General features: G+C 42.3%; 1 protein-coding gene across 1 annotated transcript in view; it reads right to left on the bottom strand.

Annotated features, from left to right (window-relative positions):
• The window catches only part of ppm1lb (protein phosphatase, Mg2+/Mn2+ dependent, 1Lb), a 185138-nt gene extending 171057 nt beyond the window's left edge, over window positions 1–14081 (bottom strand). Inside the window, exon 1 of the mRNA XM_078563780.1 lies at window positions 13376–14081. Coding sequence (XP_078419906.1) covers window positions 13376–13774 — 399 coding nt within the window. The 5' untranslated portion in view covers window positions 13775–14081. The remainder of the gene's footprint in view (window positions 1–13375) is intronic.
• Window positions 14082–14333: the final 252 nt, after the last annotated feature.

Raw genomic sequence — 14333 nt, forward strand, 5'->3', positions numbered from 1 at the left:
GAACGTATAGTTAATAAGGAGTCAATAGGCAGTTATTAGATTTAAATTAATTTATTAAATAGTTCTAGAAATGGCAGTAGCTGGGGTGAAGTGCTTCACCTGTGGGATGTGGGAAATCTGTGACGCTTCAAGTGTCCCGGACAACTACATCTGCAGGAAGTGTACCCAATTGCAGCTCCTCACAGACCGCATGGATCGGTTGGAGCAGCAGTTGGATGCACTTAGGAGCATTCAGGTGGCGGAAAGCGTCATTGACAGGAGTTTTGGAGACTTGGTCACACCCAAGGTACAGACAGATAGATGGGTGACCGCTAGAAGGGGCAGGCAGTCAATGCAGAAATCCCCTGTGGCTGTCCCCCTCTCTAACAGGTATTCCACTTTGGATACTGTTGGGGGGATGGCCTATCAGGGGAAAACAACAGCAGTAGCCAAAGCAGTGGCACCACGGCTGTCTCTGTTGTTCAGCAGTGGGGGTCAAAGCACAGAAGAGCAATTGTCATAGGGGACACTATAGTCAGGAGCTCAGATAGGCGCTTCTGTGGTCGTGAAAGAGACACCAGGATGGTATGTTGCCTCCCTAATGCCAGGGTCCAGGATGTCTCTGATCGGGTACGGGACATTCTGATGGGGGAGGGAGAACAGCCAGAGGTTGTGGTACACATTGGTACTAATGACATAGGCAGGAAGAGTGACGAGGTCCTGCAGCGGGAGTTCAGGGAGTTAGGCGGAAAGTTAAAAAACAGGACCTCTAGGGTTGTAATCTCAGGATTACTCCCTGTGCCACGTGCCAGTGAGGCTAGAAATAGGAAGATAGTGCAGCTGAACATGTGGCTGAACAGATGGTGTGGGAGGGAGGGTTTCCGATATCTGGATCAGTGGGATCTCTTCCGGGGCAGGTGGAACCTGTACAAGAAGGACGGATTGCATCTAAACTGGAGGGGCACCAATATCCTGGCTGCGAGGTTTGCTAGTGTCACTCAGGAGGGTTTAAACTAGTATGGCAAGGGGGTGGGAACCAAAGCAATAGGTCAGCAGGTGAAATAAATGACTGGGAAGCAATGAATATGGCCAGTAGGACTAAGAGGAAGGGCAGGCAGGGAGAAGTTACTGAACACAGTGGGACTGGGGCTCTGAAATGCATTTGTTTCAATGCGAGAAGTATAACAGGCAAGGCAGATGAGCTTAGAGCTTGGATTAGTACTTGGGACTACGATGTTATTGCTATTACAGAGACTTGGTTGAAGGATGGACAGGATGGCAGATAAACGTTCCAGGATTTAGATGTTTCAGGCAGGATAGAGAGGGATGTAGAAGAGGTGGGGAAGTTGCACTGCTGGTTAAGGGGAATATCACAGCTGTACGACAGGAGGACATCTCGATGGGCTCATGTAGCGAGGCAATATGGATAGAGCTCCGGAATAGGAAGGGTGCAGTCACAATGTTGGGGGTTTACTATAGGCCTCCCAATTGCCGGCGGGAGATTGAGGAACAGTTATGTAGGCAGATTTTGGAAAGATGTAAAAGCAATAGGGTTGTTGTGGTGGGTGATTTTAACTTTTCCTATATTGACTGGGAATCACTTAGTGCTAGGGGTTTGGATGGTGCAGAATTTGTAAGGTGCATCCAGGAGGGCTTCCTGAGACAATATGTAGATAGTCCAACTAGGGAAGGGGCAATACTGGACCTGGTATTAGGGAATGAACCCGGCCAGGTGGTCGAAGTTTCAGTAGGAGAGCATTTCGGGAAAAGTGACCATAATTCAGTAAGTTTCAAGGTACTGGTGGATAAGGATAACAGGAGTCCTCGGGTTAAGGTGCTTAATTGGCTAATTAAGGCTAATTATAACAATATTAGGCAGGAACAGAGAAATCTAGACTGGAGGCGGATGTTTGAGGGCAAATCAACAACTGACATGTGAGGGGCTTTCAAACTTCAGTTGATAAGAATTCAGGACCGGCATGTTCCTGCTAGGATGAAGGATAAGCATGGCAAGATTCAGGAACCTTGGATAACGAAGGATATTGTGAGATTAGTCAAAAACGAAAGTGAAGCATTTGTAAGGGCTAGAAGGCTGGGAACAGATGCAGCCTGTGGAGAATATAAAGAACGTAGGAAGAAACTTAAGCAAGGAGTCAGGAGGGCTAAAAGGGGTCATGAAAAGTCACTGGCAAACAGGATTAAGGAAAATCCCAAGGCCTTTTATACATATGTAAAAAGCAAGAGGGTAGCCAGGGAAAGGGTAAGCCCACTCAGGGACAGAGGTGGGAATCTGTGTGTGGAGCCAGAAGAAATGGGAGAGATACTAAATGAATACTTCTCATCAGTATTCACCAAAGAAAAGGACTTAGCGGTCGATTTGTCTAGGGAAGAGTGTGTAGATAGCTTGGATCATGTTGAGATCAAAAAAGGTGTTCGGCGTCTTGAAGAATATTAAGGTGGGTAAGTCCCCAGGGCCAGATGGGATCTACCCCAGAGTACTGAGGGAGGCAAGGGAGGAGATTGCTGGGGCCTTGACAGAAATCTTTGTATCCTCACTGGCTATGGGTGAGGTCCCAGAGGACTGGAGAATGGCTAATGTTGTTCCATTGTTTAAGAAGGGTAGCAGGGATAATCCAGGAAATTACAGGCCAGTGAGCCTTACGTCAGTGGTAGGGAAATTATTGGAGAAGATTCTTCGTGACAGGATTTACTACCATTTGGAAGCAAATGGGCGGATTAGTGAGAGGCAGCATGGTTTTGTGAAGGGGAGGTCGTGTCTCACCAACTTGATCGAGTTTTTCGAGGAAGTGACAAAGATGATTGACGATGGAAGGGCAGTGGATGTTATATACATGGATTTCAGTAAGGCCTTTGACAAGGTCCCTCATGGCAGACTGGTACAGAAGGTAAAGTCGCATGGGATCAGAGGTGAGCTGGCAAGATGGATACAGTATTGGCTTGGTCATAGAAGACAGAGGGTAGCAGTGGAAGGGTGCTTTTCTGAATGGAGAGCTGTGATTAGTGGAGTGCCGCAGGGATCAGTGCTGGGACCTTTGCTGTTTGTAGTATACGTAAATGATTGGGAGGAAAATGTAATTGGGCTAATTAGTAAGTTTGCAGACGACACTAAGGATGGAGGAGTTGCAGATAGTGAAGAGGGTTGTCAAAGGATATAACGGGATATAGATCGGTTGGAGACTTGAGCGGAGAAATGGCAGATGGAGTTTAATCCGGACAAGTGCGGGGTAATGCATTTTGGAAGGTCTAATACAGGCAGGAATTATACAGTAAATGGTAGAACCCTTAAGTGCATTGACGGGCAGAAGGATCTGGGTGTACAGGTCCACAGGTCACTGAATGTGGCAACGCAGGTGGATAAGGTAGTCAGGAAGACATATGGCATGCTTGCCTTCATTGGCAGGGGTATTGAGTATAAAAGCTGGGAAGTCATGCTGCAGCTGTATAGAACCTTGGTTAGGCCACACTTGGAATATTGCATGCAATTCTGGTCACCACATTACCATAAGGATATGGAGGCATTGGAGAGGGTGCAGAGGAGGTTTACCAGGATGCTGCCTGGTCTGGAGGTAATTAGCTATGAGGAGAGGTTGGAGAAACTCAGATTATTCTCACTACAGCGACGGAGATTGAGGGGCAACTCGATATAAGTTTACAAAATTATGAGTGGCATGGACAGAGTAGATAGTCAGAAGCTTTTTCCCAGGGTGGAAGAGTCAATTACTAGGGGACATAGATTTAAGGTGAGAGGAGAAAACTATAGAGGAGATGTGCGGGGTAAGTTTTTTTTACGCAGAGGGTAGTGAGTGTCTGGAATTCGCTGCCAGAGGAGGTGGTGGAAGCAGGTACGATAGTGGTGTTTAAGAGGCATCTTGACAAATACATGAATAGGATGGGAATAGAGGGATACGGACCCCGGAAGTGCAAAATGTTTTAGTTGACGGGCAATATGATCGGCGCAGGCTTGGAGGGCCGAAGGGCCTGTTCCTGTGCTGTACTTTTCTTTGTTCTTTGTTCTCTTTGTTCTTTTCCATAACAACCTTGAATCTAATGGAGTTATAATCACTATCTGCAAAATGTTCCCCCACTGATACCTCCACTACTTGCCCAGCTTCATTTCCTAAAATTAAGACCAGGGTTGCCCCCTCTCTTGTAGGACCTTCTACGTACTGACTTAAAAAGCTCTCTTGGATGCATTTTAAGAATTCCGCTCCCTCGAAATCTATCACACTATGAATAACCCAGTTAATGTTGGGGAAATTGAAATCCCACCACTATTACTGCCCTATTATTTTTACACTTCTCGGAAATTTGCCTGCATATCTGCTCTTCTATTTCTGACTGTTTGGGGGCCTATAGTACACTCCCAGCAATGTGATTGCTCCTTTTTTGTTTTTCAGTTCTACCCATATGACTTCATTTGAGGAGCCTTCTAAGATGTCATCCCTCCTTACTGCTGTAATTGATTCCTTGATCAATATTGCAATGCCCCCTCCTCTTTTACCTCCTTCCCTGTCTTAACTGAAGACCCTATATCCTGGAATATTGAGCTGCCAATCTTGCCCCTCTCTCAACCATGTCTTTGTGGCAGCAATGACATCATACTGCCATGTGATAATTTGTGTCCTCAACTCATCTGCCTTACTCGTCAGACTCCTTGCATTAAAATAAATACCATCCAACCTTGCCAAACTCCTTTGTGCCTTAACTGGCCTATAAGTTCTATGCCTTCCAGACTCACTTGATCTCTCTTCTAATTTTGGCTGTGCATCTCCCCTTGCTGAACCTCCTTTCAGGATCCCATCCCCATCAAAAATGTCTCCACATTTTACACTTATCTAATGAACCTTTTCCCTTAAAGATTTCTAGAAGTCATTTATCCTCTTTGTTCTCTTTCATTCTTATCCAGACAATTTTTACACGTGAAATCTTTATTCAGAAACAACTTCATGTTTGGCATTCAGTTAGAAAAGAAATGCTTTTATACAGCAGCTTTTCACATCACTAAATTGCCTCAAATTTACTGATGCAGTGCAGTAACTATTGTTACACAGGCAAACGTAACAATTATTCATCATTAGAATGTCTTACAAACAGCTGAATGTTGACTAGAACATCTGGGGATCTCTGTTTTCCTGTGCAAAATGCAATGAGGCCTTTAATGTTCATTTACACCGATTTAACAGGAGGCAGGACCTCAGAACAACATCTGAAGTACCATATCTTCAAAAACACACCACCCTCTTAGCATTGCTTGAGCAGTCAGCCTAGATTATATCCTGGTGTGGGATTCACATCTACCATCTTCTATTAGAGATGAAAGTCCTGGCACCTCAGTCAAGCTGACACGGAAATGATAATGATCTTTTAGTTATACGCTGTAGTTACTTAAAAAGTTAGAACTCCGGTTTTCCAATTTTAAAAAAATGTTTAAGGATCTGGGTGTCACTGGAAAAGCCAGAATTTATTGCCCATCTCTAATTCCCCTTGAGAAGGTGGTAGTCAGCCATCTTCTTGAACCACTGCAGTCCGCATGGTGTAGATATACCCACAGTGTCGGGAGAGTCAGTGAAGGGATGATGATATATTTCCATGTTAGGATGGTGTATAAGTTGGAGGGGAGTTTGGAGGTGGTGTTTGGTGTTCCCAAGCACCTTACAAGACGACAAATTGTGTGGATTTTGATATTTAAAGTTTAAAAAGCTTCAGTTCACAATTAAATATTATAGACTGGTCAGGATAAAATAAAATAATTGGCAATCTTTTCTTGGAGCTCTGATTCCAAGCAGTATTCTGTCACAGCTGTTTTATCATGTGTAGGGTTGTCTGGCATCAGTCAACATTTGCACTCTGCTACCATTGTCAATGGGGCGAATCTTCCATGGAGTGGCGATCACAATTGGATATTTTCCCACCTTGGTCTGGAGCTCTATATTTCTCATCCAGACTTCCAACCTGGGCCTGCTGAGAAATGTGGAGCATAGCTACTCCTGGAGTCCTTCAGTGTCTTGTAGGATTGTCTGGAGCTCTATATTTCTCATCCAGACTTCCAACCTGGGCCTGCTGAGAAATGTGGAGCATAGCTACTCCTGGAGTCCTTCAGTGTCTTGTAGGATTGTCTGGAGCTCTATATTTCTCATCCAGACTTCCAACCTGGGCCTGCTGAGAAATGTGGAGCATAGCTACTCCTGGAGTCCTTCAGTGTCTTGTAGGATTATCGGGAAAAAAAGAGGCCATGTCCTGCCATATTCTGGTAACTTTAAACGTCCCAGCCATTTTGACAAGCTAGAAGAGAGGGTTACGTGTGTAAGTGGGCGAGAAGGTAGGATGGATTGGTTTTGGGGGGTGGGGGGGGGGGGGGGGGGGTGTGCGGTGTAGGTTAGATGTTCATGGGGTGGGGGAGTTGAGTAGGTAGTCAGGTAGTGGATGGAGGCATAGTTGGATGTTAACAGAGCAGTCGGGGAAGTGAGGAGGTGGGGGTGTAGTCAGGTGGTTGGGGGGCACAGTGGTCAGGTGGTCCAGTTGAGGGTTGTAGTATACTTACCTAGAAGTTAGAACTGGTTTTAATCCCTCTAATTTTCCTGGGTAACTGTTCTAAATTGGAACCATCCAGAATCTCCAGCTTTAAATTGGAATTTCAGAGATTTCCAGACGCAGGGGAATTGCCCAATTTAAGATGAAACTTTCCGTGCAGACCTTGTGTAGGGACTTCCGAGGGGTCCTCCCGTATATCTTCCAGGCTATCTCTGAGTACAACCCACCAGAGAATGGAAGATCTGGGTGTATATTTGACTAACTTTATAATGTTTAAGGTTTTCCTCTGTGAAGCAATCGTAAACTGTCTTCTCAAAATAAACATAACTTCTGGTTATAGACCAACAAATGCAAAAATAAACAACCAAACACACCAATTGTAATTATAAATATAAATCCTGTCATCTTCTACATCCAGCTGTCGATTTTACACGGGGGTGACAAACAAAGGGAATTATCCTTGTACTGGAGGCATCACCTTCATCTTTTATTAAATACTTGCTGGTTGTCACATTACAGGCAATCAATGTGGGTTGTAAATACACCAATTGGTATTTAATTTCAAAGGAGCAAGTGAAATGAAGTATGCAGTATGCGTACAGGTTAAAGTTAGCAACCAAATTCCTTTCATTGGAAAGGAGTTGTCGGAGAGCACTCTTGTACCCTGAGGGACATTTAACTGGCAGCTGAATGTTAAATTAATGTTCATTCGAGAAAGAAGGAGCAGGGCATAGATGATTGATAATGTATATCTTATTTAGTAATCCGAACATGTCTTATTCTGGCTATAGGGTGCTGCTGCTCATAGAACTGTGAAATGCAAGGTCGCAGATGATGAGCTCACTTGCTGAAGTCAAAGAGCTTCACTTGTCTATTAAACCAGCTCATTCCTCCAAAGGGTGTTCCCAGCTTTAAGCGCTTCTCCCCAAATCCACAACCAACGTGAACAGCTTTATCCCTAAAGTCAACTTTACAAACCTTCGTAAAGATGAACCAAAAGGTCACACATGGATACTTTTTCTGAAGCTTTGGTTAACCATTCACATCAAAAACACTATTGAAGGTTTAGATCAAGAGTACCACATTTTCCCATTTAAGTCCTGCACATATATATGCTCATTTCTAGATTCACAGGAACACAGCAGATTAAATATGACAAGTGTAACGTAATGGGATATGTTTCACAATGATTAGAAATACAGAAATAATTTAATTTCGAGAGAGAATCTCAAATGAGTAAGCAATAAACTCCATTAAAAGAGTTGAGCCAAAAGCCTATAATAACCAATGACATAATAACGGTGCAGGAAAATCCTAAAATGATAAAATGACAATCCTGATAAGCCCAAGTCCTTAGCCTCAGCATTTAAAAGGTCGCCTTAGTTATTTCAGACAAGGTTTGTTGATTTTGTCTAGTTATTTCAGACAAGGTTTGTTGATTTTGTCTATTTATATATGTAAAAACATTGTGCATTATAGATTGCAGACTATGGATACTATCTTTAAAACCATGGTAACACAATGATTCATTTGTCAGTAGTATCTCCGGTTGCTACGACCTGGTCTGAGCATGTTATCACTGAACAGTGGCTTCAAACTCATGTTTCAGTTATGTTATCCTGTGACACACAAAGGTGCATGAAGACAATATGTGATCACCTAACATTTCAAATAGAAGTCCACGTTATTGCTGTACACTTTGAATTTGATTTTGCCCATACATTTGGAATTTGGTGCAGTAAATGTAGTTCCTGCCTTTGGACACCTTAAACTGCCATACAGACAGCCATATGGTTGTTTCTGCTCAAGAGAAAGGCTATTAAATAGATCTGAAGAAAATACTGGTACACTTCTTTATGAAAAGTGAACTCTGGAATTTAGTCCAAGGATACGTATGTGTCCTAAATTAACATCAGTTGTTTGTTAATTCAATACGCAATACAGATCAGTGTGAATTTCCCATCTCGCGTATGATAAAGGCATATATAGGTGTTAGCCCATCACTGCTCACCCTATTCACTAGGCAGTTCAATCTAAATATCATATTTATTATTATATTTTCACCCCACAGCCAACTGGAAAAGGTTTTTCTACCCTGCCTAATCATTTCCTAATTTTAAACATCTCTATTAATTCACCTGTGATCTCCCCTGTTCTAACAAAAACAGCACCAAATTTTGAAGTCTGCCAGGCAGCATCCTAGTAAATCTATGCTTCTCCATTTCCCAACATCCTTTCTAGTTGAGCTGCACATGTCAAATTGACAACAGTAATAAAAACAGGGTTGACCATGTGAAGGTTGTCATCTCCCACCTACCAAAAATGTGAGACTCAAATCACACTCTACGAATGCTTTAAGTGATGCATGTTTTGACAAAAAAGGACAAATGGTGCAACCAGTGCACAGACACCAACATTGCCAAAGATATGGTGAGTGATTGGACAGCAGGGCCCTCAGGGTTCAACCTCCCTTGAAAACAGTGGTCTACACACAACAGGATCTGCATTCTCCTGCAAGGACATCACACCTCTGCCTCAACTGCAATTCCAAGCCTAGCATTTGGCTGTGGTCAGCTGGATCAGACAGTTCACCACATTGTGTGAATGAATGTCACCTACAAAACTTGCTGCAAGATTCAAAGCAATCCACCTAATGACACTGTGACTTGGCTGTCCAACTTGGACTTAGACTTGTAAAGCTGCAAGATGCCATAAGCATGAAGAGAAACATCCTTTCTACTGTAGAATTCAAAACAGCACAATGTACTTCCCAATTGTGTTCTTACTAACATTTTATATAGATTCACCATTATACATTGACTTTTATATTCTATATCTCTTGATACAAGACTCAATATTCCCAAGTTCTTCGTCCCTATATTCAAATTGCCTTTTTAAAAAAAAATGCACTTATCCATTTGAGCTATTTTGTGAAACTGAATGCCCAAATCCCTCTGCTCTTCCAGATCACCCAACATTCCTCATTAAAGGAATCATGTTTTTTTTCACCACAATGTACTACCTCACATTTATCGACACTAATTTGGGTTATCCAACATGAAACACTAGCTAACTAATACCATCTCATATGTCCAAAAACTTATGGCCAAGAGAGCCAAGATGGTGCAGGAGGAAGGGCTTGAGGTCCCTGGGACATTGGGACCAGCCTGCAGGAGATGGGACTTGTACAGGCCAATGGGTTGTGCCTAAACTGAGCAGAGACAAATTTCATTGTGGGGTAATTTGCTAGTGCTATTGGGGAAGGTTTAAATTAACTTGGCAGGGGTGTGGGAAAGAGGAGGTGATATCAGAGAGGAATACCAAGGTGCTCAGAATATTGCGAGATGGAAACAGCACTGGAGTAGGAAACAGTAAGTTTTATGTGGGTTCAGAGTATGGAAGAAAATAATAAAGTCTAAATTGTGTTACTATGCATGTATGTGAATGTGTGGTAAATAAAATTGGTGAGTTACTGGCACAGAGTGCCACATAGAAATATGATGCTGGGGCTATAATAGAGACCTGGCTCAAAGGGCAGGATTGGGTATTAATTAAAAATTCTTGAATACAAGATGTTCAGGAAAGATAGGCAATAAAGGAAAGGGGCAGGCTGGTGTATTAAGAAGAACATGATAGTGCTGGAGAGACAAAATATCCCAAAGGGGTCAGGAAAAAAATCTGGCTAGAGCTAGAGAACAAAAAAAGTGCAATTACATTGCTTAGTGTAGTCTATAGGCCAACAACCAATGGGAAAGATATAGAGCAACAAATTTGCAAGGAAATTACAGAGAGGTGCAAGAATTATAAAGTAGTTATAATGGGAGACATTCATTATCTGAATATAGATTGGGATAGTAGCTGTGTAAAGGGCAGAGGGGGCAAGAGTTTCTAGAGTGTGTTCAGAAAAATTTTCTACCGCAATATGTTTCCAGTCCGATGAACATGGAGACACTGCTAGACCTGGTTCTTGGGAATTAGATGGGATGTGGATCAAGTGTCAGTAGGGGAACATTTTGGGGGACAGTGATCATTGTATCATAAGGTTTAGGCTGACTATGGAAAAAGACAAGGAACAATCCAGTGTAAGAAAAATTAATTGGGGGAATGCCAACTTCAATGGGGTAAGATTGAATCTGACCACAGATATATTGGAAATCAAATGTTGGCAGGCAAAACTGTAACTGAACAATGGGGTGCCTTTAAAGCGGTAGTTTAGGCACAGTCAAGGTATATTTCCACAAAGGGCAAAGGTAGCACAAAGTTATGGGTGGCAAAAAATATAGAGATTAAGATAAGAAGAAAACAAGTGTGTGCATGACAAATGTCAGGTGGATAATTGAATTGGGAACAGAAGGTTCAGAGGGGAATTGAAAAAGGGATGGCAATTAACATAAAAAGTGATCCACAAGTCTTCTATAGGAGGTATAAATAATAATAGGGTAATAAAAGGATGAGAGGGGCTGATTATGGACCAAAAAGGAAATTTACACATGGAGGCAGGGGGCAGGCCTGACATGTTAAATTAACACTTTACATCGGTCTTTATCAAGCAAGGTCATGGTGAAAGAGGTGGTAATTTAGACATTTGAAGGTTTAAAATTGATGAGGAAACATTGCATTGGCTGTCTACACTTAAAGTTGATAAGGCACCAAGATTGGATGAAGTGCATTCAGGGGCATTGAAGGAATTGAGTGGAGATTGGGGATGCACTGGCCATAATTTTTCAGTCTGCCTTAGACTTAGGTTTGGTGCCAGAGGACTGTAAGCGCTACACCCTTGTTCAAAAAGAAACTGCAATGTTAAACCCAGCAACTACAAGTCAGTCAGTTTAACCCTGGTGGTGGGAAAGCTTCCAGAAATGATAATTCAGGACAAAATTAACAGTCACTTAGGAAAATATGGATTAATAAGAGGAAAGCTAGCATGGATTTATTGAGGGCAAACCATGTTTAATTAACTTTCTGGAGTTTTTTGATAAGTAGCAGAGAGAGTTATGCTGTTGATGTAGCATTTGATAAAGTGCCACATAACAGATTTGTGAACAAAGTTAGAGCTCATGGAATAAAAGGTACAGTAGCAACATGGATATGAAATTGGCTGAGTGACAGAAAACCAGAGAATTATTAATGAATGTTTTCAGATTGGAGAAAGGTTTATAGTGGAGTTCTCCAGGGGTCAGCATTAGGACTCCTGCTCTTACTGATATATATTAATAACCTAGACCTTGGTTTAAAGGGCACAATTTCAAAATTTATGGATGATACAAAACTTGGAAGTACAGTACCATGAACTATGAGGAGGATAGTATCAAACTTCAAAAGGATATTTCATCTTATTTCATCTCATTCCAAATGTCTTAGTTCTGATGAAGGATCATACGGACTCGAAACGTCAACTGTATCCCTCTCCGCAGATGCTGTCAGACCTGCTGAGTTTTTCCTGGTATTTTTGTTCAAAGGGATGTAGACAGTTTGGTGGAATGGCAGATGAAATGTGAAGTGGTTCATTTTGATAGGAAGCACATAGAGACAATATAAAATAAAGAGTACAATTCTAAAGGGGGTGCAGGGAAAGATGGACCTGCGTGTATATGTGTATAATTCATTGAAGGTGGAAGGACAGGTTGAGAGAGCAGTTAATAAAGCATCTGGCATCCTAGATTTTATTAAGAGAGACATAGAGTATGGGAAGTTATGTAAACTTGTATAAGACGGGTTCAGACTCAACTGGAGTACTGCATCCAGTTTCAGGCACCACACTTTAGGAAGGATGTGAAGGCACAAGTGAGTGTGCAGAAAAGATTTAAGAGAATGGTTCCAGGGATGAGGAATTTCAGTTACATAGATAGATTGAAGTTGTTGGGACTGTTTTTCTTGGAGGAGAAGGTTGAGAGGAGATTTGATTGAGCTATTCAAAATCATGAGGGGTCTGTACAGAGTAGATACGGAAAAACCGTTCCCATCGGTGGAAGGATCGAGAACAAGATGGTGCAGATTTAAGGTAATTGGCAAAAGAGGCAAAGGTGACAGGAGGAAAAACTTTTTCATGCAGCTAGCGGTTAAGCTTTGCAATGTACTGCCTGAGAATATGATCGAGGCAGGTTCCAACGAGGCATTCAAGCAGGAATTGATTATCTGAAAAGGAAGATTATACAGGGCTATGGCGAGAAGGTGGGAGAGTGGCACTAGGTGAATTGCTCCTTCAGAGAGAGCACAGACACGATGGGCTGAATGGTTACCCAGTGCTGTAATCAACCTGTGATTCTAAAAAGAACTTCACTCCCTTCTTAAAAAGGTCGGCAGTGTAGCCAAACATATCATTAAAAAACGGACAATATCCCACGTATATGATTGAATGTAAAGAAACGTTACCATCCTAAGAATGAAATGACAATTTCAAATAGTTAGAAGTTTAACTACTATCCTTCTGAAATTGACATCGATGTCCATTTCCATTCCAAACATTTTGGAGGACTCAATCTGCAATGTTTTCCTCCGTATCGTTATGATCAATTAATAAACGAGTAAAGTACTATGGATGCTGGAAATCTGACAAAAGACGGAAAATGTTGCAAATACTCAGCAGTCTGCCAACATCTCTGGGAGAGAGAAATAGTTAACGTTTCATATCGATAAAGTTCTGATGAAAAGTCACCGACCTGAAACGTTAACTGTTTCTCTCTACAGATGCTGCCAGACCTTGTGAGTATTTCCAGCATTTTCTGTTTTCATTATCTTCTAAAGCTCGCAATGCTCTTAGGGTTTTTTCACACATATATAGGTAGAAAGGACAGTGTCACAAACTGAGAAGATCTCAGATTGTGGTGGGTTTGACTGGACTCACCTCTCCCCCGTGCCCATCAAAAATCCCGAAAATGGAAGGATGACTTTTGTTCACCAGATCAGTAAGGACTTCGAATCGATCTTCCATGTGATCCCGCCTGCCTTGGATGGAATAAACAGCCACATTGTTGCTCTTGTACTCCCAGGTTTTGGAGAACTCGGCTTCCAGGACGTCTAGTCCCCCGAACCGATCATTCTGAATGATTTCCACCACTTTCCCTTTCATCATTTTCACCGCATTCTGGCTCGATTTCACTATGGTCTTCACTTCGTCTGTGTGAAAGAAATAACTCCAAAGAGCCAAGCTGATACACAATAGAAACAAAGTTTCCGGCCTCAGAAGAAAATAACGCATGATGCGGCCTAAAAGAGACAACAGAGTCATTGTATCTTCTATCATTTATTCTACAAACTTGGAGAATCAAACAATCAATTCACCAGCATCCTCTAAAACAGGGACCTGCGCAAAGAAGGCAGCGTCTCTGGCGTTTGATTCTTTTACAAGATGAACTGGACTCAGACAGCGAAACCCCTCCAAGCGATGATGGCAACAGAAAAAAATGCACTATTGCGGAGTGTGTCCTGACAGCGAACGATTTCGCAACGATAGGAAACCTTGCCTCCTGAAACCAACCACCGCCGCTTCCAGCAAAGATCCCTATTTATTCTGTTCCTGACAACACGATCTGCCGCATTCCCACTGCGGGAATGCCCCATCCCAAACCATAGGGTAAACCTTTCATTCCTGCAAAACATTTCCTCTTTTTCTTCAACTGATCCCAAATGGTTTGATCATGTTAGTTCCTAAAGCAGGAATTGTTTCTATATACAGGGGTAAGCGACGTATCAAACAAGCCTCAGGAATTGCCATGAAGTTCATTTCAGTTCGTCAATTCCCCTTTGTGTGTTTGGTAGATTCTACCTCTCAGCCTGCGAGTGAATTTGAACGGGAGGTAGGA

The sequence above is a fragment of the Cetorhinus maximus genome, chromosome 19 (assembly GCF_964194155.1).
Source record: "Cetorhinus maximus chromosome 19, sCetMax3.hap1.1, whole genome shotgun sequence".
Lineage (NCBI taxonomy): Eukaryota > Metazoa > Chordata > Chondrichthyes > Lamniformes > Cetorhinidae > Cetorhinus > Cetorhinus maximus.